Here is a 27,780-nt window from a genome sequence, read left to right as displayed (position 1 = left end):
ATTAATCTTGCCACTTCTCTCATCACAAGACAACATCCCATAGCAAAGGTTTTTAAAGAACTATGCCACCTCTGCCAATCTTTCTACTGCCCCCAAGTTAGACTCTGGTGTATTTTCAGAGAACATTTTCCAGGACTTTAGAGATCACTATTTTAAAATCTCTTTAGGCAGTATTCAGTAGTCCTTTGTTTAATGAATAAGTATATTTGAGTATACACAGTCCCCTTTTACTGATAAGGATTTGACAGTATGCAAGGAGATAGGACAGTAATCGAGCGGTACAGGTTTTCAGAGGCAAAGCCAGGTTGAGAACTGAGTATTCTGGTTCCCCTACCATGTTCTGGTCCAATGCCTGCACCATCCACTCAACATGTGGAACAAATCCACATCTATTTCTGGGACCTTAGATCTCACTGTTTTCCTAGCACCAACTAATACCTCTTAAATAATGTTGTATAAACTTAAGGTGGAGACCTATAATTATCTAAGCAAACAAAACATCTTTGCTAAAATATTATAAAACTTGGTCCCTTAAATACTCTGATAAGAAACTGGAATTTGGAAAAGGATATTATAAAGAAAAAGATAATAAAAGATTAAAAACTCTCAGAATAAAAAGAATGTGAACCTGACAAATATCAGAAAGCTTATGACTATTGCCCATGAATACAACAATGGAAAATTTCTGTCGGGTTAATCATTCTGCAAAGCTGCCTGTATATCTTGTCTCCCATATGCTCAGAGTAATTCTAACACCAAAACATCAAAATGTTTAAAAGTATTATCTACCATCTCTTTCTTGAGATAGTATCTGGATATCTAGAATTTGACTAAATACATTTCTTGCTTCAACATCAATGGAATCTTTCAAATTTAAGAATTATGGAAAAAAGACTTCATCAAGGATAAGGAAAGTAATGGGTTGCTTTTGTATTAATAGTTTCAGATCAGTATCAAGAACTGTCTCTGCAATCTGCAGGGGGAAATAGGCTAAGTAAAGTTGTAGAGACACAAAGAAGGTTAAATAGAATAATATGTCATTAATATGCTTGAGTTTGGCTCAATTGTTCTCCTGGCACTGGATAGAATGTGAATTACAGGAACCAACTGCAGTCACACCCATGGTGGAAGAGGTGGGGAAAATGGAATTCAGAAGAGAAGCTAGGAGGCTGCTGCAGTAATGATGGCCTAGTGATGATCGTGAGATATGAACTACTTATTTACTACTATCAATAAAATGATCATGCTAATAATATTCATATAAGGGTAAGCCACGCGAAAGTTCCTCTGCTTCTGCTTAGGAAACTAGAGACATGATAGAACTACGAATAGAAGTATGATAGACAAAGGATGAGGAGGTGATGGCCTCAGTGATGTAATAGGAAGAAGTCCAGGGAAGATGGCTTCTAACTAGCTGCAAACCCCAGAATGAAAGATCAGGACTAGATTTGGATCCCTGAGTGATGTGCTCTTCTTGGATTCATTAAAGAGACTCCTGGTGTCCATGCTCGGGAAAAAGAAAAAGAAAAGGCTTCTGAGGAAATTCAGAATGTTCTGCCAGCTTATTTTCTCTCTCACCCTAGACAAAGGATAGAGGAGAATGTTCTCCTCTTACTGAGAAAAAGAAACAATGGAATCTTTAAACAGGTATCAAGTAGTAGAAGATTTTACACTGTTAGGTACAGAAGAATGACTAAAATGAACATCAGTCACCTTTGTAATAGAATATTTTGCCCACCCTGTCTTCCCTTTGTGTCCATGATTCCTTCCTACCCCATCTCCAGCTACATACTTTACTTTAACACACAAATCCCATAATACACCACTATCCACACACACAGCCTGTCAACAGATAGAACTTGGGAGATAGAACAAATACAGCAAGATGATTCGCTGAGGAAGCAGGTCATTAAAGGTGGTGGCCTTTCCCTCCAGCTGGGCAAAAAGAGGAGGCTGCCAAGAAATGAACAGTGAGGTCATAAAGTAATTCAGTTGGGTATACTATGTAGAAACAGTTAAAGGTCATTTACTGAGCTACATCTTTACAGGAAAATAATAAAAGAAGATAACAAAAAAGCATTGGTATGGCACTAATGACATGTAAAATTCACCAAAATTCAGGAACAAGATGAGCTAGTGCAGGGGAGACACCTTAGGAAGGGACAGACTTGTTGGGGGGCTTCCAGGAAACTCATTTTCTAGCATACTATGAAGGAACAAGTTAACCAGTATGCATCCCACACCAAACATCCCTCTAGGAACAACATGAGCCAGGCCACAACTTCCCTTTCCCATTGACAACCATCTGCCATGAAGTTCCAACCTACCTCACAGTCTTACACATCTTCCTTTCAACACTCACCAACATCTTAGCTGTGTGGGACCATTCCATCTATCACATAGCTCCATAATTTCTCCTTGTACAACTTCATTTCTGCTATCTCTTCCCTCAGGAATTCACATTCCATTCCTTCTATCTCTGTTCATCAGATTCCTACTAGCTTACTCTTGCTTTCATGATCAGATAATAAAGTGCTCATAGAAAGGGAGGCCAATTCAGTTATCAGCAGTTGGACTCTAAAATACCAAGCCTCTCGCTTTACAGATGCGTTGCTTTCTGATTAAGAGTTGATTCCTCCTTGATTTTTTTTGTCTTTACTTTAGCCTGTGTGAGATAAGCAAGGAAACTCCCTCCATCCCTTCACTCCTACTTTGACCTTACCTCAACCCCCAACAACAGGACAGATTTATCTTCTAATACAAAAGAACTATCTTTGGGTATATAAGTCCTTTAGAAAAACAGAAACTATTTACACTCCTGCAGTCCAGATCATCTAAGGATGACCTCAGAGATAAATGTAGGAGTGCCACTCCTCCAAGCCATGCATGCAGCAAGCTCCATTCTGCACTTGATGCTAATCTGTCATTGCATGCCAGTAAGTGTGTTCCATTTTCACTGAGATATCATTTTGTTCTAAAAGTAACAAGTAACTTATGACTTTATTATCATGATCATTTCAGCTGCTGTCCAAGAAACATTGGACTAAAGCAACTTTCCCTGTCCCTGCACTATCTTTACTCTTGGATTAATTACTTTCTTCCTCTATAGCACACCCTTGAAACTTTGTCCTTTGGATAATCATGCTTGGTGCACATGAATATTTTTATTGTATCCTAGATAACTTTCTGAAATACTGACAGGAGGAAGAGGCATATAGGGAAGGCAAAAGTAGAGGCAGTGATAGAGAGAACTAGTCATCAGCATGTGCTGCTGGGGAAAAGATAGACATTTCAATTAAGTTTACTCACTGTTTATTTCAAATTCAAATTTAACTGAGAAACCCATCCTTTCATTTGCTGAATCCAAGGAGATGCACTGCTATACAAGCATGGATACAGGATTAATTTTCCTGAGCCAGTAATAGCTGCCAAACTACCAACTCTTTTGAGAGTGAGGAACAGAAATTTAAAGAAAAGATAGAAAGAAAGAAAGAGAGAGAGAAAGAAAGAAAGAAATTAAGAAAGAAAGAAAGAAAGAAAGAAAGAAAGAAAGAAAGAAAGAAAGAAAGAAAGAAAGAAAGAAAGAAAAACTTCCCAATGGTATAAACTCTTAAATGAAGACAAGATACATAGCTCAAACCTTTGTTGGTGGCTGGTCAGGAATGCAGTTTATCCGTTCCAAGTCATTCACCACGGGGCACTCAACAGAACTAGGAGTAGTACTTGTAGTCCCAGGACCTGGGGTACCAGTTGTCCCAGGATCTGCGTCTATCCCAAAAGCAAACATTAAGTGACTATTAGACAGAATTTAACATTTTAGGTATTTTAAGCCCCAAATTCTCAATATTTAAAATTATATTATAATTATATAACACTGATGGGCTTTACTCTAAGTCCTCAAAATTTAAGCCAAAACTTCTTTTTGTTTTAGCTGACTATATTTATCTCTATTAAGCCCATAGCATCTCTTTCTACCCCTAACCATCTATAAAAAAAAGGACCTTCATCATTAGGTTAGAAGCTCATGAAAAAGGGACCAACTTTAATTCTGGGATCAGAAAACTATGGCCTTCAAACCAAATCAAGTCAGATCTTATTTGCTAAACCAAGAATTGCTATAATACCAACACAGCAGATCTTCTGTTCAATGGCTGTATTAAATAGGGATGACCATATGATCATAGGATCCACAAAATCTAAATTACTTCCTCCCTGGTACTTTATAGAAAAGTCTGTGGACCCTGAGTAGCAGGGGTTGGATTTGAAACATACACAGACTAGGTGTCCTCCAGAATCTGAATTTGTCTTTCAGACCAAAGTCCACTTCTGAGTAGGGATATTCTTCTGACAAAAAAAATGTAAAATGAGTTCCACAGTCTAGAAACTGGGCCAGGGCTAGAGAGCTTTGATTTCAGATTTGAAAATCAGTAAGATAGAAAAAAAGAATTTATATTAAATTCTAAAGTAAGAAAGTAAACTTTCATTGAGAATTCTTTAATAAATTAATAATGACACTAAGACAAAGCAACATGGCTTTTAGTGAGCTTTCTCCCCTGGGGTTTCTCAGCTGGGATTTCTGGTTCAAAAGTGGTGGATGAGACAAACTCGCTATTTGTACCAGTTGGTACATAAAAGTTTTAATTATATCTTTGGGGACTTTCAAAAATTCTAAGCTAACTTTCTATAAAATGTAGAAATTCTATACCTAGCAATGATGTAAAATTGCCTGCTTTCCCTACAAAGTTGCTCCTGAGTGAATGAGATATGAAATGCTAGATGATTCAATAGGCCAGACCATCTTTGGGGATTTAATGAATAAATTTCTAATAAAACAACCTGAGTAGTTTTCTTAAGAACCAAAATCCTTAAATACTTCAACTGATTTTAAACTTAGGCCTTTCACAAAAACGTATTGTTCGATGCAATTACTAACAGAATTTGAATGATTCCATACAAGTCAGCAAATGTAGCCAGGCACTGGTGGCTCATGCCTGTAATCCTAGCTACTCAGGAGGCTAAGCTCTGAGGATCACTACCCAGGGCAGGAAAGTCTGTTGAGACTCTTATCTCCAATTATCCACCAGGAAACCACCAGAAGTACTCAAAGTGCTGGAGCACCAGCCTTGAGCAAAATAACTCAGCAACAGAGCCCAGACAGAGCCCAAACCCTGAGTTCAAGCTCTACACTTGATTTTTTTTTTTAAATCAGCAAATGTATTTCAAGTGTCAATTTCAAATTTTAAGCCAGTGTACTAATTGAATTGAGAAGTGAGAGTGTCCTAATTTAAATGTGTGAGGAATACATATCAAGCTTTCCCCATAAGATATGAATATGAAAGCATCTGAAACCACCACTTCCCCACCACTGATGAAGGAGAGACCCAGAATGACTTGTTACCTATTATTTCCGTGGAATTGGCTAGAAGCACAATGAGAACAACAGCAATGATAAACACTATAAGCAGAAGAACACTGAGTACAAGCTCCAGCGTCGTAAACTTTTTTAGCCTTGTTCTTGCCATCTAAGAAAAAGACAGAGAAGAAAAAAGTTACAACAAATTCTCAACATATAACTAGTCATTTATTTTTCCCCAGGGAACTGGAGTTTGAACTCGGGGACACATATTCTCTCTTTTTCTCCCTGTCTCTCTCTCTCTTCCCTCCCTCTCTCTCTCTCCTCACACCCTGTGCCCCCTCCCACACCCCTCTCCCTTGCTTTCCTCTCCTTCCTTCACCTGAACCCCCCCTCTCCCCTTCCTCCTGTCCCTCCTCCTCTCCCTCTTCTCCCTCTTCCTCTTTTTCTTTCTACCCTACTTCACCCTACTTGAGCCAAACTTCCAGCCCTGCTCATAAACATTTTTATGGAAAGTTTAAATGCATATAAAATTCAGGTATCAATTATCTAAACTTTAAAAACTCACCAATTCATAGCCAATTTCATTTTGGCTTTATGCCTACTTACTTGTCTCCCTAATTCTGTTTTATTTTCAGCAAAGTTTAGATTTCATGTATTTTAATCTAAAAATATTTATTAAAGGTAAGAAATTTTACAAACAAGCAAGCTATCATCATACCTAAAGTATTTTTATGATCTAGTATTAGATAATAAAAAGCATTTTATCTTATTAGATAACAAAAAGTTTGGGAGTTTTATGGTCCTGGTCTTAAGACTTGAACTCAAGCCCTGGGCGCTGTCCCTGAGCTGAAGCAAACATCATTCTACCTAAAGTATTTTTATTATCTAATATTAAATAATAAAACAGTATTTTATTAGATAATAAAAAAGATTTAGAGTTTTTGATGCTGGTCTTGGACTCAGGGCATGGACACTGTCCCTGAACTTCTGTGCTCAAGGCTAGCACTCGATCACTTAAGCCACAGTTCCACTTTAGCTTTTTGGTGATTAACTGAAGATAAAAGTATGGTGGACTTTCCTGACTGGGCTGGCTTCAAACTATAATCCAAAGATCTCAGCCTCCAGAGTTGCTAGGATTACAGGCTTAGGCTACCAACACTTCTCTAAAAAAGTGTTGTTGTTGTTTTTTATTATCTAGTCAGTGGTGAAATTTACCTCATCCCATGAGGTGTCAAACTTCTAGTTTGTTTGTTCTATTCTCATAAGAATGTAAGATTTCTGTAATTAGTTCATGTTTAAAGTCATGCTCTAGCTGGAGATGTAGCTCAAGTGGTAGAGCTCCCATCTAACAAGTATAAGGTCCTGAGTTCAACCACCAGTATGGCATGAAACAAAATAGAATATAAAATGATTCAAGTTTAATATTTTATTAGAATAAAGTAAATATACTAAAATGAGCTGGGCACCAGTGGCTCACACATGTAATCCTAGCTACTCAAGAGGCTGAGATCTAAGGATCACGGTTCAAAGCCAGCCCAGGCAGGAAAGTCCATGAAACTCTTATCTCCAACAAACCACTCAGAAAACTGGAAGAGGCGCTGTGGCTCAAGTGGTAGAGTGCTAGCCTTGAGCTGAAGAGCTGAGGGACAGCACCCAGGCCCAGAATTCAAGCCCCATAACATACATACATACATACATACATACATACATACATACATACATACATACATACATAAATCGTTTAATTATGACTCTAATGACATTTTTCTCTCTGTTTTTTTATTTGAAATAAGGAGTTCTTTTTCTGGCATCTTCCAAGGGGACTATTCAGTTGTTGCTATTGTTTTAAAACATCTCTTTATAATTATGGATCTAAATGTAATAATGCTTCTAATATAATTTCATCTTTGCCCAGAAGGAGTGTTTCCAAGTTTGGTCCTCAGTCCTGTATTATGTAACTATAACCCTTTCTGGCATCACATAATACTCATAACATGACAACACGATTCCTGCGCCCAGTCTGAAATCACACATCTATAAGGAGCCCTTGTTTTTTGGTGTTTATATTAGTATTTATTTAGAGTCATAGCCTAGATGAGAGCTGAGAAATTTAACACAGAATTCTAGAACTAATTATACCTCATATACCTCGTGTAACTTCTTAGCCCATGGTTGCCTTCTAAGATTCTCCAACAGATACTTAAGGATTTACCATTCAAACACTCTCTCTCTCTCTCTCTCTCTCTCTCTCTCTCTCTCTCTCTCTCTCTCTCTCTCTCTCTCTCTCTCTCTCTCTCTCTCTCTCTCTCTCTCTCTGCTCCTTCAAATCTACTTCTCTGATATAATACCCAGTGGTATTATAGCCAGCACTGCTAGGTGGAGTGACTGCCACTCAGTGTTTGGTGATATGGGCTGATGTTATGTGCATTGTTAAGTGAGGTGCTGGTTGCCTGATATGACCTCCTTACAAGCCAAGTTCTTTATGGCTCCACGTGCTAATGCCTCGTCATGCATTACCCCACGTGCACCAAGCAAGGAGGAAATCCTTGGGTGGCAGTCCTGCTCCCTCAATTCCTACCTTCTACCCATCTCACTCACCACTTTTCATGTCATCTTACAAATCACATTCCTTACTCAGAAAGAACATGCACTGCATGTCCTTCCATAAAGATTAGTTATCTTCCATACTTGGTACAATTAACTAAGACAAAAAGTGATCTCAAATCACTAGCCAAGAGATGAGTTATCAGAACTATGTCTCTCTCTTTTTAGTGATGACTGATAATTATAAGGTGGGAGGTCATTATATTACAGTACTTTTATATATTCCCAACTGTTTATTAACATGCTATGTTAGGAACTGTAAGGAAACATCCACCCACTGTTGGTCAACTTATAAACACCACAAACTCAATGGAATCTTGGCAAAACTATTAATTACTCAGAGCTATACACTACCTATTTCATTTAGAGAAATTCATTCCATCACCAAATGTGAATCAATGTATGTATAGATTCTTTTAAAAATTCTGCCGGGCACTGGGGGCTCACACCTGAAATCCTAGCTACTTAGGAGGCTGAGATCTGATGATTGCCAGCCAGCCCAGCCAGGAAAGTCTGTGAGACTCTTATCTCCAACAAACCACCAGAAAACCAGAAATGGCGCTATGGATCAAGTGGTAGAGTGCTAACCTTGAGCTGAAGGGCTCAGGGACAGCATGTAGGCACAGAGTTCAAGCACCATGATTGACAAAAAAAAAAACAAAATTCATCCTAGTATGACATGTATAAAACCACACAGAAGGCATCTGAGTAAATATGTGAACATAATTAAAATTTGAGATTAAGATTAATTAAACACACAATAGGGCAAGTTTTTTAAGTCCACCAAAGCCCCTCTACCCCAACCCTTTGAGATAGGGCTAGACTTACTTCTAACATATAGAACATTCCAGAAGGGACAATATCAGGTTTTCAAGAATAGGTTATCAAAGATATTGTGGCTTTTTCCTGCTTTTTCTCTTGGGTAATTTCTTTTATTTTTTAAATTTTTTTTACTATAAAGTCACTGTACAGAGTGGTAACAGTTACTACATGAGTAAGGTAATGAGTATGTTCCCTATCGAGTATTGTTACCCCCTCCTTTGTTTTTCCCCTACTATCCTCTTGAGTAATTTCTTAAGGAAACCAGCTTCCATGACATCATAACACTCAGGGTAGGTCTTCTAAGACCTGACATAAAACCAAGGTATTCTGCCAACAGCCATGTCCGTGAGTGTCCAAAGCAGTTCCTCACCCCCAGCCAGCCTTCACTCCACCACAGTCCTTGCCATGGCGGGGAGTGAGGAGGAAGCACTCACAAGAGAAGCCCCTCCAAATTTCTGGCCCACACAAGCTGTCAGCAATTTTTGCTGTTCTAAGCTACAAAACCTTTATTTGTTACCCAGACAATGACTAATACACACAGCTACATAGGACTTTTCTAATTAATGTCTTTTTATTGTGAAAATACTGTACAGAGGGGTTACAATTACATGAGCAAGGTAATGAGTACATTTCTTATCAAATGAAATACCACTGGCATGTATTTTTGAAATCTGCTTGCCTCCTGTCAGTGCCCTTTTGCTTCATATATTCAAATAGGGTTATCTGCTCTACACAGTACAAATCTGTATTTTCCCGCTATACAAGAAAAATACTTCCTTAAGCCTCAAAAGCAAAAGAAACAACAAAATCCCTCTCCAGAATTTCCCATTTGCCTTTCTTTCTCTATTAGTCAACAGTATCTTGAAGCACACTTATAAGAAAAACTAAGATCAGGGGCGCATTCATCAGACTTCAGGAAATCAGTCCTGCATGTCCAGAACAGTGCAGGTTAAGGTTCTCACCTCCAGTCTCACAAACTGTGGGGCACTGAAGGAGAAAAGGGCTTCAGGGATGCAGAACCTGGACTCCCAAGGGCCCCATAGCCTGCTTCCTAGGTCCAGGTGGACCTGCAGCAGACCGGAAGTCCACAGGTGCAACTGCTCCCTACAGTCAAGAGACCTTAAAGAGTGGTTCCAAGTAGCCATATTAGTATACTAAATATGGAGGCATCTTTGGGCCAAAACATAGAAACAACAGGGAATCTACAGGGCTACCTTTTTTCCAATAAGCTTCTTATCTTACTCAGCCCATTTACAGAGAAAAGTTTCTACTATTTCAAAGTGGAAGGCCCTGTTAGATAGGGTGCCCCCTTTAGATCTCACCTTGTAATTTAGCATTTAAATGAAGGGAAGCTTAACTGCTTTGTTAGTTGCTTCCAGGTTCCAACTTTTGAGTCTGGCCCTTTTTATATTTATTAAAAATAATATAATTCCACTATCTCCTCCCCTATCTACCCTGCCTTACTATAGAAATGGAAATAAATTCAAGTGAAGATTGGGACAAGAAGGAAGGAAGTTGCCCCAGAAACATTCAGAACTCTTCAACTCCAGGGGATGAAGGACTAGCCTGAAATAGAAGAGGAAGAGGAAGAACAGAGAGAAGGAGAAGTTAAAGAGGGAAATGGAACAGGGAAGCAATCTGCTACCAGGAAACTGAGGAAGGAGGATCTTGAGTTCAAAGCCAGCCTGAGCTACAGAGCAAGACTTGTCTCAACATCAAACAAGGAAACAAATTCCAAGGAACTAATTTAAATAAAGTTAATGCATTTAAAAGTTAAAGAAAGAAGAGGTGACCATGTCATTTTAATGACAGTGATATAACTGACAATGATTGAGCAGATGTGCTAAGAGGTCTCCATAATTTGTCACATGGAGTTCTGCTAATATCACCAATGCTCAGTGGAGGGAATTCAGTGTTAGCCAGCTCTAATAACCTGCCTAATGGCTCAAACAAGATTTGGAGCAAGGCCACTGTTTAAATCTTTGTTCTTTGGACTCCACTTCCAGAGCTTATGACCATCTACTGCAGTGCATTTATCAGTAGAGGTTTTTGTGAGATTGGAGTTTTATTGGGTAGTATCTGGCTTTTTAACCAAGAACTGAAAATAAATACAGAATGAGGCTAAGCATTTACAAACATTACATTTAATCTTCACAACCAATTAAACAGTCAAGATTATCACCCCCATTTTACAAATGGACTAACCGAATCTTACAGAGTCTAGGTTCCTCAAGGTCAAGGTCTCAAGACAGGCAACCTGAACTCAAAGTCATCACTCTTAAAAGTGATGTTAGGCCATCCACTACTGTGCAATGCAAATGGAGAAAACTTGTATGTCCATACTAGATAATTGTTTCTAAATTAGAGGAGGCAGGATATATAAGCAAGACACTCACATCCAAAGGCAACTATCAAACTAAAAGACTATGGGAACAAAAGGAAGAAAAAAAATCTGCAACACCTCCATCTCCATAGCAGCTGGGTGGAATTAAAGTGTTCTCAAAGCCCCTAGAGTATCCATTTGCTTTAAGTTTATGGCTCACAGCACTCTTGTAAATTCCCTTTGAGACCACAGGGAACAAGCTACTGATGTGTGTCCTTTCTCAGATTTATTCATCACCAGTGAACCAAACTATGTCTCTGATGAAAAGGAAGTCAGATTGAAGTTTACATGCTCATTCATCAGTGTTGTATTAAGCTCCTACAACTTGCAAGCATTCTTCCAGGAGCTGTCCTGGAAACATTGTACAAAATCAGATTTAAAAAGAACTCTTGGGGCCGGGCGCTGGTGGCTCACACCTGTAATCCTAGTTACTCAGGAGGCTGAGATCTGAGGATCTCGGTTCAAAGCCAGCCCAAGCCTGTGAGACTCTTATCTCCAATGAAACACCAGAAAACCAGAAGTAGTACTGTAGCTCAAGTGGTTAGAGTACTAGCCTGGAGCTGAAGAGCTAAGGGACAGCACCCAGGCCCAGAGTTCAAGCCCTATGACCAAAAAAAAAAAAAAAAAAAAAGAACCCTGGCCTCTTAGAACTTATGTTGTTATAGACAGAAAAGAGAGATAATAATAAAAAATAAATCAATATACAGCACACTCATCTATGTCAAGAGCTGTGGAGAAAAACAGAGCAGAAGAAAAAGATGAACATGAGGGTGGATTTTAATGTCAAAAAGGTTGACTATGGGAAATCTACACAAAAGATAAGAGTTATTATTGTACATAAATTGTGCGACCTCAACAGCAGTTTTTTCTTCCTGAATTATATTGTTATACAAATAATTGCCAAAGATTCTTTTCCTGGTACTGTTTTTGAATTTTAGCCAAAGGAGATAAACCACCTGAGGGCTCAAATTGTTAAAATGACTATGGAAGTTAATTCGGAAAAACTGGATGATTTTCCTCTTCTGATTTACAATAGTGCTTAATTCATGAATAGAGACCTCTCCATTGAAAACTATTTGATAATACAGAGTAAAAATGCTAATGTAAAGGAAGGGTTAGCTTTACAGAGACCCAATATCTACTTATAAAGAATATTCCTGGCAGCATGGATATTCCTCAAAATTCTGAGCCCTATTTAGAAGGTTGTCCACAGCTCCTGGATAAACATGGGTTTTATTGTTGTTGTTTATCAAGTCTGATCATATCCAAAACTATAGAGATCTAAGAGTTAGTTTTAATCCTCTTCAGCTGTGTGACCTTGATAAAAAGTCTTATTCTCCTCTATGGGCTTCAGTTTCCCCATCTGAACAAAAAAAAAGGTGGGGGACCATCTCTTGAAGATAACTATATCCTTCTGTGACCCTAGGTCCAGGTTATACAAGATCTATCTTCTTTTTTTTTTATTGTGAAAATACGGTACAGAGTGGTTACAATTACATGGGCAAGATAATGAGTACATTTCTTATCAAGCATTGTAGCCTCTTCCTTTGTTTCCCCTTCCCATCCCATCTTTCCCCCACCCCTCTAACCCTCCTCCCCACTCCCAACCAAAGTTGTAAAGTTCGTTTTCAACATAACGACTTATATGTCTCATTGTTGCAATGGGTCCACCTGTATCCCTATTTAAACGATTTGCTTTTTCCTTTCCCCTCCACAAATTATAACAACATCAAATACAGAGAAAGCAGGGGTTATACCGTGGGGGAGGGACATACAAAGCAACAAAGAAATCATCTTATAAATGTGTTAGAAACAATCACATAAAAGAAAAAAACATTTGAATACATATCTTAGGGTTCATTTCCCTAACATCAACTTATCTGATGTTTTCTGCTTGACTCAGATATATACTAGTTATTGCAAATAAGGGAAACCATGGGACCTATCTTTTGGGCATTTACCCAAATGTTCACACTAAGACCACACTAAAGCTACCAGCACGACTATGTTTATTGCAGCCTTATTTACCATAGCTAAGATATGGAACCAACCCAGATGCCCCTCAGTAGATGAATGGATCAAGAAAATGTAGTATATATATATATATATATATATATATATATATATATATATATATATATATATATATATATACACAATGGAATTCGATGCCTCCATCAGAAAGAATGACATTGCCCCATTTGTTAGGAAATGGAAAGACTTGGAAAAAATTATATTAAGTGAAGTAAGATCTATCTTCTTTAGCACATTACATCCCATAGTAACCATCTGAACCAGTTTTAAATGGAAAATTTCTTCATCTAGAGCTATGAATTCTTTAGTTTCTCCTGCTGATCTGGTACTTTGTAATTTTATTAGCTCCTTGAAATTAATTTGTGAAGGAATAACCTCATAGCCATCTGGGACAAGTGAGTGTAAAACAGTGATAGAACTCTCAAATAAGGGGTAGAGAACAGAATGTCATTCCACTTCGTTAGGTTCCTACCTAGAACAGCACAACAAAGACTCCCTCCCTCCCTCTTGTGCATGCCCCTGGCCCACTGGTTATCACCAGAGCACACAGAAGCTGCTGTTCGTGCGTTGTATCCTCTGGTAGCCAGTGAATCCCATGGATTGACCTTCACCTCTCTCCCTGTCCCTAATAAATCACCCTTCCTACCTCAGTGCAGGGGAAGAATGGAGATGCCTAGCAATTAGTAAGGACCCAATTCTTTACTATTGAAGGGGAAGGAACCAACAACTATTCCTTGCCTTCCCTTTCATTGTGTGTCACACAGAACTAGTAGTCCAGGTATTGGTCCTTCCCTTTCTCTCCTGACCTCCTTCCAGATTTCTCATGAAATCTCCCCTACTCACCAACACATCCATGCATCACAACATCACACACACACACACACACACACACACACACACACACACACACACACACACACAGAGGCTTGCACATGACTCTTCCCTAAAATAGTTATATATTTGACTAATAAAACCACCAAACTCTTAAGGATAGTAATAGGTTTCCAGAACTCCTATTATAATGGTATCTCTAAATACCATCTCCTCAATCACAGCTCCAAATCCTCTTCCAAAGAAGGTCTCAAAACGTTCCAGTCTTACATCTTTTCCTCGCGTCTACCTCATTTCTACAATTAGAAAGAACTTCCACCTGTTACCTCACCTGAATATTAGTTTTTCACAGCTCACCACACAGAAGAGAGAAATGAGTTGAATTTTACATGTATTTGCAAACTTCCTTGTTTACTGGGATCTATTTTTGTCCATGATAAGTTAGTAATGACATTCTTACTAAAGGGAAACACAAATTGGCTCTCTAATACACACACACACACACACACACACACGTACATCTGCAGCTTATAGGTAAATAAGTTCTACCTTAGAGGTAAATATACAGTTCACAAACATACCTCATTGCTTCCTGCTGGGCTTCTGGACTCTTGCGGGACAACCTATAATAAAAGCAGAAGAGTGCTAGGCCAGAAAGCAACCTATGCTCTGGTCACTGTTTATTGCTCTAACAAGAGTATGCTAATTACTTTCAGGTACAAATTACTGCCAGCTTTCCAGCCCAAGATCAGAATTGTGAGTTAATTAGTAATCACCGTCTTCCTCTTTGGAGAACATCCTATGGCCCCAGTGAGAAGTCACCAGCAGCACTCCACCAAGCACTCACTCCACCCCTTCCAGACCCTGCTGTGAGGACAGCCCACGAGTCTGCTAAGACATCAGAGATCTGGTGCCATTTGTAGACAAAAATAAGAACGATTTAAAAAATAAGTAAATAATAAATGTCCTGGTAGAACTCTGATCTTTCCCCCAGAGACATCCTTATAGCTCAGGACTCCCTTCACTTTTAGTAGCACAATCTGCAGATTTGTGATTGACGGACATGGTTTTGAAACCGTTTTTCCAAATCATTCTGGCTTTTCCTTGCCATGACAAAAGGTGTCTTTAAACTGGTTCATGCTGAAGAAGATTCTTTGGCAATATGGATATGCTTAGAAGTACGTTTTTAAATGCATGAGAAAAAAATAATGATAATGATGTAAGGAGGAGAGCCTAAGCCTAGAGGTGAGAGAGGCCAATCATTGAAGGCAGCTCCTAGCTCTAGGTGAGCTGGAGAGCTCTGCTTCAGAGAAATGCAGATGTCATAGATTTGGGAAAGCTTTTCATAGAGAATGCTTTGATTCTACCTTGATTAACTCCCTAAGTAGCTTGAATCAGCAGCCTCTGAGTAACCTTTAAATTTCCCTGTGTGGAAGGTTTGAGGCCTCACTTCCCTAGATGGTACCTGAGCTTGTACCTGAATATGTCCACATAAGGTCTGCTTTTGTTAAGGCTTGGTCTTGACCCAAGCACATGGCTGTTGTCTTTAAAAGCTCGGTGCAAGCTCTGTTCAGGGTTGCTGGTCCTTGAGACAGGAGTCCACTGTGCAACTAGCTGGTCTTTTAATAAAAACTCCAAGATTCAACCTCTCGAAATGTGGTTTCTCTGTTTTCTTACCTACAACAATACAAAGCATCAGGTTACATGGTTATATGTACATACCTTCTGACCTCTTCTGCTTATCCTAGACATATACTAGTTATTGCAGATAAGGGAAACCATGGGATCTATGTTTCTTTGAGTCTGGCTTACTTCACTTAATTTTTTCCAAGTCTTCCCATTTCCTAACAAATGGGGCGGTGTCATTCTTTCTGCTGGAGGCATAAAATTTATATATATATACATATATATATATATATATATAAAATCACATTTTCTTGATCCTTTCATGTACAGAGAGGCATCTGGGTTGGTTCCATATCTTAGCTATGGTGAATAATTCTGTGATAAACAGTTGTGCTGGTAGCTTTTATATGGCCTTGTTTGTGATCATTTGGGTAAATGCCTAAAAGTGGGATTGCTGGGTCATAGGGGAGCTCTATGTGAAGTCTTTTGAGGAACCTTCATACTACCTTCCAAACTGGTTGAATAAGTTTACATTCCCACCAATGCAGTAGGGTTCCCTTTTAGCCACATCCCCTCCAGCATCTGTTGTTGCTAAGTGAAATGAACCTCAAGATAGAGACACAAGAGGTTTTATTGTACTTATAATGTACTATGTGATTTTTTGTTTGTTTCTTTGTATGTTCTTCCCCCATGGTACAACCTCTGTTGTCACTGTATGTGATTCTGGTGTCCTACATCTTGTATATACATTTTTCTAATTTGGGGAGGGGAAGGGAAATAACAAAATGCTGAAGTAAGGATACAGAATGCATCCATTGTAACAATGAGATGTACAAGACACTATGTTGAAAACGAACTTTACAACTTTGTGGGAAGGAGGGAAGAGTTGGGAAGGTGGGGAGGAAAGAGATGGTAGGGGAAAATCAAAGAAGGAGATGACAATGCTCCATAGGAAACCTAGCTCATGTAACTGAAACCTCTCTGTAAAGTCTCATTACAATAAAAATATATATTAAGAAAAAAGTACAAAGCAAACCAATTATATTGCATACTTTATGACATACCCACTCCCAAGTTCACAGGGCTTTCTGAATCCTATCCAGTAACCCCAGATTAAGAATGCTGCCTTGGGGCTGGGAAGGTGGCTCAGTGGTAGAGCGCTTGCCTTGCATGCATGAGGCCCTGGGTTCGATTCCTCAGCACCACATAAGCAAAAAGGAAAAAAAAAGCCAGAAGTGGCACTATGGCTCATGTGGTAGAGCACTAGTCTTGAGCTGAAGAGCTGAGGGACAGTGCCCAGGCCCAGAGTTCAGGCTCCATAACCGGACCCAAAAAAAAAAAAAAAAAAAAAGAATGCTGCCTCATCACTAAGTGGACTTTGCCAAGATGGGACAGAGTCCTCCTTGCACACTGCCTCGAGACATCCGTGACTCACCAGTCCTCAAGGAAACAAGAATAGAAGTTAAAAATAAGTGCTGAGAAGCTGTTGTTATAACATATCAGCATAATGTCATATCTATAAGCTCTAGTAATATTCTAGATTGACAGTTGTGTTTGGCATCTGGAAAATCTAAAGTCACCAACTCATCCTGATCATGTCATAGTGAGCAATTGTTGACTCTGACAACCCAGATAAAATCAGCATCAGGTTTTGAATTTTTCACTTGCTTGTTGTTTTTCTCACTTTGGCCATCACATTAGATCCAGACCTGAATTCAAAGCCTGGACGTTCTTAGGCAAGTAAGCTGCTATTTTCTTAATTTAAATGAAGATAGCAATGGAACCCATACAACAAATGTATAAAATGAGCAAAATTTTACAAGTAAATAACTTGGTATTACAAAAATATCCAGTAAACATCCATGGAATTGCTCTAACTGATGCTCTGCCACAGTTGTGACTAGAAACCAAACCCTGGACTCTCAATCCCAGGCTTCTTCAACTACGTCAACCTTTCAGTCTGCTCTACCTCAAGATTCCCAGTCTAGCATAGTGGGTGGTCATTGCGGTGTAAGAAAGAGACAGAGCCCCTACTTTGGTATCCATGGCCATGCACAGCATACTGACAATTGCTGATGCTGCCCAATGAGAGCAATGTAAAGGTTTAGCTCTAAATCTTTGGTTTAAAAAAGGAGGTGGTGGTTTGTGCCTGTAATTCTAGCTACTCAGAAGGCTGAGATCTGAGGGTCAAGGTTCAAAGCCAGCCTAAGCAGGAAAGTCCATGTTAGCGAAATGAGCTCCCTTCCCCTAGCTTAGTCCACTCCTTCCCCTCTCCCCAGCTTAGCATGCTCCCTTCCTAAGCAACCCTAGGCCCATGTAGTAAAGGCAGTAAAGCCTCCACCCCCCTTTACCTTGGGATGGCACTTCTCTGGCAGCTACCACCATAGAAGGCAACAAGAGCCCCTTAGAGTGACCTTCAGGTCTGTACAGCTGCAGGACCCTTATCTACTATTTGGACAGCAGCCATAAATCCTAGTCCACCACATAAAGCCCCTGGCCCACACGTACATACCAGGGTCTCTGCCTCCTAGCCCTGCTAGCCCCTTCTAAGCCTCCTAGGTTACATAGGTCACCTCGGACAATAGCCAGCGCTTCTTCTTACTTCTCCCTTGTGAGAAGGGGTCTTGCCAGCCCCTTTTCCCAGAATAAACCTTTCTTTGTTCTCTGTACCTGGATGTCTGCGTGGTTCTCTGGCAAAGTCTAATTTACCCTATCAGTCCATGAGACTCATCTCCATTTACTGACCAAATTGTCCGGAAGTGGAGCTATGGCCCAAGTGGTAGAATACTAGCCTCAAGCCAAAAAACTTAGGAGGAGAAGAGGGGAAGAAAGGCAGGAGGAGGAGAAGGAGAAGAGGAGGACACGGAAGTAGAAGAAGGAGGAGGAGGAGGAGGAGGAGGGAGAGGAGGCTGGGAAGGTAGCTCAGTGGTAGAGCGCCTGAGGCTCTGGGTTTGATTACTCAGCACCACAAAAGCAAAAAGAAAAAAGCCGGATGTGGCACTGTGGCTCAAGTGGTAGAGCGCTAGCTTTGAGCTGAAGAGCTGAGGGACAGCGCCCAACCCAGAGTTCAAGCCCCTTGACCGGAAAAAAAAAAGTTAAAAAAAATAGAAAATTCAGAAGTAACTAACTTCCTAACTGGGACTCCATGGAGCAGGAGAGGTAATATTCTTCTGACTAAATACAAATTCCATTTGTTAGGAAACGGAAAAATTTGGAAAAAATTATATTAAGTAAGCCAGGCCCAAAGAAACATAGGTCCCATGATTTCCCTTATTTCCAATAACTAGTTTATGTCTGGGACAAGCAGAAAGGTCAGATAAGATGACGTTAAGCAAAATGAACCCCAAGATAGGGACACAGTGGGTTTTTCTTCCTTGCTATTGTTTCTAACGTACCATGTGATTTTTTTGTTGTTGCTTTGTATGTCTTTCCCCCATGGTACAACCCCTGATTTCACTGTATTTGATGTTGGTATAATTCGAGGAGGGGAAGGGAAAAAACAAATTGTTTCGATAGGGATACAGGTGGACCCATTGCAACAATGAGATGTACAAGACGCTATGTTGAAAAAGAAACTTTACGGTTTAGGCACGGGGGGCAGGGGGGGGGGGTCAGGTAGTTTCAGAGGTGGGAGGGAAGGGATGGTAGGGGAAAAACAAAGGAGGGGCAACAATGCTGGATAAGAAATGTACTCATTACCTTGCTCACATAACTGTAATCCCTTTGTACAGTATTTTCACAACAAAAACTTAATTAAAAGAAAAGAAAGATACAGTGATAGAATAGCATAACAAAAAAAAAGAAACAGTTCAGCATTTCAAGCCCTATGCATAGAGCTAAGACTACTTGCTCATGTTTATAACAGCTCTGGACAGTTCTTACCTGCTATGGTTTCCTGCTGCTTATGAAACTATTGCTTCAAGATGCTAGAATCTCTATATCTTAGCTCCTGTGTCTTTAACTTGGCTGTAGGTGTTTACTTTAATGCCTGCATTTTATACACATACTATAAAAAAGACACCATCAGAATAACAACATTGATGGTGTGCCTAGGTATTGTGCTAAATGATTCATGTGCATTTTTCATTTCCTCTTCATAAATGACCAATGAGGACTTCTATTATTATCCCTCAAGATAAAACTTGTGAAACCAATAAGTTTCCTGAGGTCAGATAACTAATAAAAGGCAATCTAGTCAAGTTTCACTTCAGTAGAAATATGATAGACACTTCATATCCCATAGCTGAGAATAAAAGAGGCCAAACAGCTATGATACAGAAGAGAAGTAAGTTGCAATCAGGCAGAGAATGCACACCCTGAAAGCACCAGGAACAAAACCAAAGGTATAACTAGATCACAGTAGGAAGGAAATGAGAAAAGGAAAGACATTTATGCCTAAAGAGCAGCATCAGTAATGGCCAGAGATAAGGAACAATGGGTCTGTTTTTGTTTTTAATTGCTACAATCAGACACCAACTGGGAGACACCTACAGGCAAATTAAAGACAATGTTTGAGAAGCACACAGGAGCTAAGATATAGAGATTCTAGCATCTTGATGCAATAGTTTCATAAGCAGCAGGAAAACATAGCAGGTAAGAACTGTCCAGAGCTGTTATAAACATGAGCAAGTAGTCTTAGCTCTCTGCATAGGGCTTGAAATGCTGAACTATCTGCTTCTTTCCATATTTAGTCCGTATTTCGAATATTAATTCTCTTGCTCCATGGAGTCCCAGTGTAGCTCCACAAGGGACCACAGAAGCGACATCGACAGATGTTTATTACAATGAAGTGTGGTTATGAGGACAAAATGAAAAGAAGCCCATGGCTAGAGCTAAGCCAGAAGCCAGAATAAGCACTTCAGTGTTGTTATTGTAATTTGATATTTTCCTTTTCCCGAATGATCTGCAAAGTACGTACAAAGTCCTATCGTTCTGTTTTAAAAGTGTGCATTCTCCCCAGAGTATACACAAAACTGATTCTACAGGCCCCAGCCAAAAAGACCAGATCCATCTCATTGCTTTGTATACATGGCTCCCTCCTTCTTCAGACTCTTTCTCAACATCACAGCATATGACACATACTCAAGCACATTCCCAATACACACAAAGGATCGCTCAGTTTCTATAGTCTACAAACTTCAAGTTATACCTCTTTATCGCAGCCAAGTGGTTTTCTTTTCTTGGTCTCACTTATAAGTCCTTCACATCACAGGCCACTTAGAAGGGGAGAAGCAGAGCTGGATGAATTAGGAGCGATTTCTTTACCCAGAAATGTTCAGAGGAAGGTGAAAAGAGCAATGACATACACAAGCATTACAGCATATCCTGCTCTTGTGAAACATCTACTATTCGGCACTCTGTCTCGTTCTTCCTCATCCCTGCTTCACAGATAAGAGCAAAGGCACTCAGAGGTGTGAGTTCAAGGGGAGAATTATTTGAAATACATTACATAATATTTATGATAGCAATAAAACTCTCCAGTGCCTTGCGTTTTACAGAAGGCCTTAATTTGTGTCATCTCTTTGATACTTTTAAATACTTTGGCTACTTTAATCCCCACCTATAAATGAGGAAATAGAAACTAGGGAAAATCACCCACTAAAGGTCAATCATATGGACAGTTGACTACTTGGGCTTATACTAATGTAGTTTCAACCTGGAAATTTAATGCTCATAGATCTAAAGTCAGTAGATCTCCAAATTTGCTTTTCAGACTAAATGTTTGTTGTTGTACTCTTTGTTTTGTTTTGTTTTGTTTGTCCTGGGGCTTCAACTGTGGGCCTGGGCATGATTCCTTTTGCTCAAGGCTAACACTCTACCATTTGAATGACAGTACCACTTCCAGCTTTTTCTGAGATTAATTGAAGATAGGGGTGTCATGGGCTGACTTCAAACCACGATCCTCAGATCCCACCCTCCTGAGCAGCTAGGATTACAGTTATGAACCACCAGCACCCAACTTTTTTTGAGTTTTCGTGTTTGTTTTTTCATTCAACAAATTCAAAGTTCATTCACCATGAATTCTCCAAAACAGAAACTCTCAAAGCTTATTAGTTGGCAGTTTACCCACCTTGCTCAGAGAAAGCTACTTTTCTTTAAGCTCAAATCTTGTACACAAGAGACTCCCATCATTTATTCCATACTTCCCTTCCCTGCACAGCCCACTGATGGAAAAGTAGCTCAGCATACCTCCAACCCTTGATCAAAGCTGATTGGACCAGTACTGGACAGATAATCCGAACTTAACTAATTGGATTCTTCCTCCCAGAAATTTGGATTTGAGAGACAAGATTCTAAATGATGTTCACTGGATACTAGGTCTGTGGGATCATGTAAGGTTACTGAGGCAGTGATGGAAGGATTTTAACAAATACTTGTTTACCAGAATGAAAATGGAATAGACTCATGGAGAGCAGCAGAAATAAGAAACCATTCAGACTTGGTATAGTTTGAATGGAGTTTGTCCCCCACGTAACAAACTACTGTGTTGGAGAGCTTGTCCCAGCAGAGGATGCTAAAACGTTTGATACTCTTAAGAGATAGACAGAACCCAGTGGAGGTGATGCCTTTGAGAGTAGTAGTTATGCTGTTCTTCTTGTCTCACATCCAGGGACAAATGTGAAAAGATATAATAAATGTCCTCCATTTGTTGGCTGTGTCTTACTTCCATGCATGGGCTCCGCCATTTTTGCCACTTCTCTGCCTATGAGCCTGTATCTCTGCTCCCTCTCCCCCCATCCCCTAGGATGCGGTTCTGCAGCCTAGGGGTCACCATGACCACAGTCTCCATCTGGGCATGTCTTAAATTCCCATGTTGGCTAGTTTAAGAGAGGGAAAAATCAAAAAGCCAGTGCTACCCCATATTCCCTTACTATTCTAGGCTAAGCTGTGTTAGGGAGAATCAGGACATCACTGGATATCATCTAAGGGCTTACAGCTTTATTGGCTTCACCTCAAACTTCCTCTCTCTCTCTCTCTGAAGGAGCTTCTTGCTCAGGAACTTACGTGTGTCCCTAGTCACAAGATTCCATGTGAGTGTGAAAGCTCATTAAACCAGGGATGAACTCTTAATTCCCAAACAACCAGTCCTTAAATTGGTCAACAATTTATAAAACAGCATCTTCTTGTGTGACAATTAGACCACAAGGACTCTCTTTCTTAATGGGAGACCCAGAAATAATTGGAAGCAGGATTAGTTAGTAACATGAACAAAACAAAAATGTAGAGAAACTGAAATAAAAACCAAACAAGAGAATCTTTAACCTCATCTCCTCATTCTAGTACCACTCCACCCATACTCTTTTGACAATTAAGTGTAGATTAAAAAATATGCTTTATAAGCCTTAAAATGCAGGAAGTAAAGACTTCCTTTCATTTCTTCTTGTTTACTTCCTGTTTTGTCCCTCATCGTGACTATATATATATATATATATATATATACATATACATATATAGATATACATATACATACATACACACACACAAACATATATATGTATATATGTATATGCATACATATACACATATATATGTATATATATCAAGCAAGCTGATCTCTCCATTTCTATCACTTGGTTTCACATACTTACACAGGCAAGTCAATTGGACTGCTTTCAGACAAGTTATCTCTCGCTCCTGTTTTTCTCCAAGAACCCAGGCAGATAAGGTTTTTCTCCCTCTGTCTCTCCCACTGTCCTCCTTTCCTCTAAACTTCTTAGCTTGAGGATCATCTCAAGATATCCCAGAACCATGGAAGTCTGCTGAGGGTCCTGAGGCACTAGTGTCTCTGCCCTCTCCCCTCTAAGCGAAGGCCCTTTAGCAAGTCTCATGCACTCTCCTCAAATGTACTATCCCAATTCAGGGATTGTCAGAACCCCCAGAGATGGACATGCGGGCAGGGCAGCAATGCTGTACTTCAGCTCCTACCATCACTGAATCATTTCACACACAAAAAAAAGAAATCCCAGTGTGCGCGCGTGTGTGCATGTGTGTGCACGCACACACACGTGTATGCACACACATTATTTTTTCCACCAAACTCTGGGGCTGTTTGAGAGGTCCCCATTGTGTCTCTGCCTTTGGAATTTTGTAACTGTTTCCACATCACAGTTGGTCACTACTGGGATTATGAGGCTGTGAGAAAATGTGTTGGCTGTGACCTTGGTCTGTCTATCCTAATAAACATTCAGTTATATGTTTATACTCTCATAGAGAAATCTTACAGAGATGTATAAATACTATAAATATCCAACCTCATGAATTGGAACAAACTACTGATCATTTATCAAAATGCAAGTCTTCGACAATCAAGCCTGCAAATTCATGGGTAGGTTGAAACTAACCTTATCTTGATAACTTATCTTGATACTAAGCTATCTTGTTGCTTTTTTAACTTCTTCCAGATTAGATTTTTGTTCAGTGTGTCCTTAAAATTTAGAACTACTAGGACTTGTGGCCATACTGATTCCATCTCTTATAAATAGGTGGTTGCTTGCTAATCCTTTAGTTCTAGAAAGTTCTGTGGACAATTTCCTTCCTTTCCCCACCCTGAAGTGTGTACCAGTCCTGGGCCTTTTCAGTTCCTCTGATCCCCTTTGTTTAGCTCCTCACAACATCTAGAATATATTTATTTCTTAATAAATGTCATTTAATATGCCCATCTATGTGGTTATTGGAAGCATTGGTGTATTTCAAGGGAATGAGATGTGATATCACTTGTAGTTGCATACTGTCAAGCTAATAACTTGTCTAAAAATAAGTTAATCCAAGGGATTCAATTCCAATGACCCAAAATAAACAGCAGCCCAAGTCCAAACACAAATGTATATGGTTTACAGAATTCTCAACTTTGTTTAGATGAGAAAAACAGAGGGATGGTGAGTTTTTACTACATTGAATAAAATGAAGCTTTTGTTCCTGCTATGGGTTCTATTATTAACATTGTGACTTTGCTTTCCTTAACTTCCTGAGTGATGGTTTTCAGAAGACAGCCAATTTTTTTTTTTTTTTTGTCAGTCATAGGGGCTTGAACTCTGGGCCTGGGCACTTTCCCTCAGCTCTTCAGCTCAAGGCAAGTGCTCTACCACTTGAGCCACAGCACCACTTCCAGTTTTCTGGTGGTTTCTTGGAGATAAGAGTCTCATGGACTTTCCTGCCTCGGCTGGCTTTGAACCACGATCCTCAGATCTCAGCCTCCTCAGTAGCTAGGACTACAGGTGTGAGCCACCAGCGCCCAGCAAGACAGCCAATTTCAATTTTGTCATCCCAAACATTCCATTGCATAACTCAAAGGGAAAGGGACATCACAGAGGGTTTGTGCTACTTGTCTCTGAAAGAGCCTGTATTGTGAAGAAATAATTTGGTGTACAAGAAATCAATACACATCAAGGATTTCATTGGTTCTTGGTATAAAGGTTAACATTTTGATGTGAACGGCTGTAGCCCTGTGGTTAGATATCTCAGTGTGCAGTGGAGCAATTAGTTTTCATCCAGATTTTTTTTTCTTTTCTTCTCTTTAGTTTTTTGTTTTTCTTCCCACCCAGAATCTTTAAAGAAGCAAGCAATCTTAAATAAAAACTTTGGTACAAGACTGCCACCTGGTGTGTGGTGAAGAGAAAAGGGAAATTAACAATGCTTCAGTGGTTAACATCCTGCTGAGAATGACCCCAGGAGACAGTCACAATCAATTAAGTGTAACCACAATGTTCTGAAATTATATACAATGAAAAACTATGGATAACACTATATACAGACCAGAATGAAACAAGAACATTTTTAGTAGTCACTGATAAGTACCTCAATTTACAAATAAACGAGGAACTTCAATCTAAAGGAAACATGGAAAAGATGAAGTACATATAGAAACAAGTGAAACAGCACAAATGCCTATTTTTATTATCTTTAGGTAGCTGTACAGAAGGGTTTGATTTTAACATGCAGGTTTTTACACATTGATTTCCCCATCACCACCACATCTCTTCTAACCCCATCCACTCCCTCAAATTTCCTACAAATAACTCTTGGATTCAGCAATATTTTAAATAAATATTTAGGAAAGAGCACTGGGTAATGAAGATCAAGGACAAATACATTAGAAAAACCATAACCAGGGGGCTGGGAAGGCGGCTCAGTGGTAGAGCACTTGCCTTGCATGCTCGAGGCCCTGGATTCGATTCCTCAGCACCACATAAGTAAAAAGTCGGAAGTGGCGCTGTGACTCAAGTGGTAGAGCACTAGCCTTGAGCTGAAGAGCTGAGGGACAGCGCCCAGGCCCAGAGTTCAGGCCCCACGACCGGACCCAAAAAAAAAAGAAAACCCATAACCAATATTTCCTCAATAGGCACCACTCCAATACAGCCACCATTCCAAACATGTGAGTCCATTAAGGAATGTTTTCTGTGTACATATCAGTCCATTCATCATCTATCTGTCATATATCATCTATCTATCATATATGAGATGGGTTCAATTGTTTGCAAACATCAGAGACAGGGTAAGTGGCAGAGCTAGGTCTTAACTCGAGTGCCTTGTTCAAGATATACAATCTTACAGAATACTTCAAGTAAAGCTGGGCAGAGTGGGTAGGGAAGGCCCAGAAAGCACGGAGGCTAAGCAAGCAGAACAGGAGTGGAAACCTAGAGGAGGAAAGCCCATCATACAACAGACTGAACACCTTTCCTTCCACACTCACTCATTCCACAAAATGGATAAGGGATTGAGTGAGTTGTGAAGATCAAGCATAATAAAAGCAGAGAAATTACAGTATTTGAAAGAGTGCGTAAGAGGCACCAGATCGGGGGAAATGTCAGAAAATAATATGCAGTCTCTGAATGATTAGTTCTAAACCATCTGTTGAGTAACTAGCCTGAATTTTTCAGATGCAATCATGAAATCCATTGCTGTTTCCTTTGAGACTAGTGAGGATTAGAGATGCAGGAAGGCCAGAGGTTAGCAAATATCTGGTGTTGTTGAAGATGGGAAAAACCTAGACTTCAGAAATTGCAGCCATGTCTGTTAGAACAGATTCCTAGGGATGTTAAAAATATAAAATGTCTTATTATAAATATAATCCAGAAGAATGAGATAAGATGATTAAATTCTTTATTCATAGACATTTATTTTAAAATATGAAACTTCATTTCAGAGGCCCTGAACATTTTGATCCGAGCAATGACGTGATCTACAGTGTATTTAATCAGGATCATTGTTGCTTTGTGGAAAACTGGAAAAGGAAGTGGGGATGGAATAATCCATTTCAGACATAGCCCCTTCCCTCCCTGTTGATAGCAAGATGTTAGTTTTGCTCAGATTAATACCTCTTTTGCCAAACACAGTGTCTGGCACAACAAAGACAGATTCAAAAAAAAAATAACCGACAACAGACAAGGGTCTCATATCTAAAATATACTTGAAACTCAAAAAATTAAATCCCCCAACAACAGATCTTCAAAGAAACAACTGCCCAATAAATAAGTGAACTAAAGACTTACAGAGAAACTTCTCTAAAGAGGAAATAAGAATGGTCAATACACACTTAAAGAAATGCTCAACCTCTCTAGCCATAAAAGAAATGCAAATCAAAACAACATTGAGATTCCAACTCTGATAACAACAGATGCTGGAGGGGATGTAGCCAGAAGGGAACCCTACTGCATTGTTGGTGGGAGTGTAAACTTCTTCAACCACTTTGGAAAGCAGTATGGAAGTTCCTCAAAAGACTCCACATAGAGCTCCCCTATGACCCAGCAATCCCACTTTTGGGCATTTACCCAAATGATCACAAACAAGACCATACTAAAGCTACCAGCACAACTATGTTTTTGTAGCATTATTTACCATAGCTAAGACATGGAACCAACCAAGATGCTCCTCAGTAGATGAATGGATCAAGAAAATGTGGTATATATATAATGGAATTCTATGCCTCCATCAGAAAAAATGACATTGCCCCATTTGTGAGGAAATGGAAAGACTTGGAAAAAATTATATTAAATGAAGTAAGCCAGGCCCAAAGAAACATAGGTCTCATGGTTTCCCTTATTTGCAGTAACTAGTATATGTCTGGGACAAGCAGAAAAGGTCAGATAAGACGATGTTAAGCTATTGTTTCTAATGTATTTATAAG

The 27,780-nt window shown here is 39.5% G+C and overlaps 1 protein-coding gene across 1 annotated transcript in view; it reads right to left on the bottom strand.

Annotated features, from left to right (window-relative positions):
• LOC138809870 (uncharacterized) overlaps positions 1 to 27,780 on the bottom strand; it is a 234,816-nt gene that overhangs the window by 163,041 nt on the left and 43,995 nt on the right. The window contains exons 2-5 of the mRNA XM_069996922.1: positions 15,508 to 15,707; positions 14,612 to 14,653; positions 5,399 to 5,522; positions 3,641 to 3,768 (exon numbers count right to left, since the gene is read on the bottom strand). Coding sequence (XP_069853023.1) covers positions 3,641 to 3,768; positions 5,399 to 5,522 — 252 coding nt within the window. The 5' untranslated portion in view covers positions 14,612 to 14,653; positions 15,508 to 15,707. The remainder of the gene's footprint in view (positions 1 to 3,640; positions 3,769 to 5,398; positions 5,523 to 14,611; positions 14,654 to 15,507; positions 15,708 to 27,780) is intronic.

The sequence above is a fragment of the Dipodomys merriami genome, unplaced genomic scaffold (genome assembly GCF_024711535.1).
Source record: "Dipodomys merriami isolate MVZ:Mamm:240054 unplaced genomic scaffold, mDipMer1.0.p SCAF_5, whole genome shotgun sequence".
In the NCBI taxonomy this organism is placed as follows: Eukaryota; Metazoa; Chordata; class Mammalia; order Rodentia; family Heteromyidae; genus Dipodomys; species Dipodomys merriami.
This window is presented reverse-complemented; position numbering and strand designations above follow the sequence as displayed.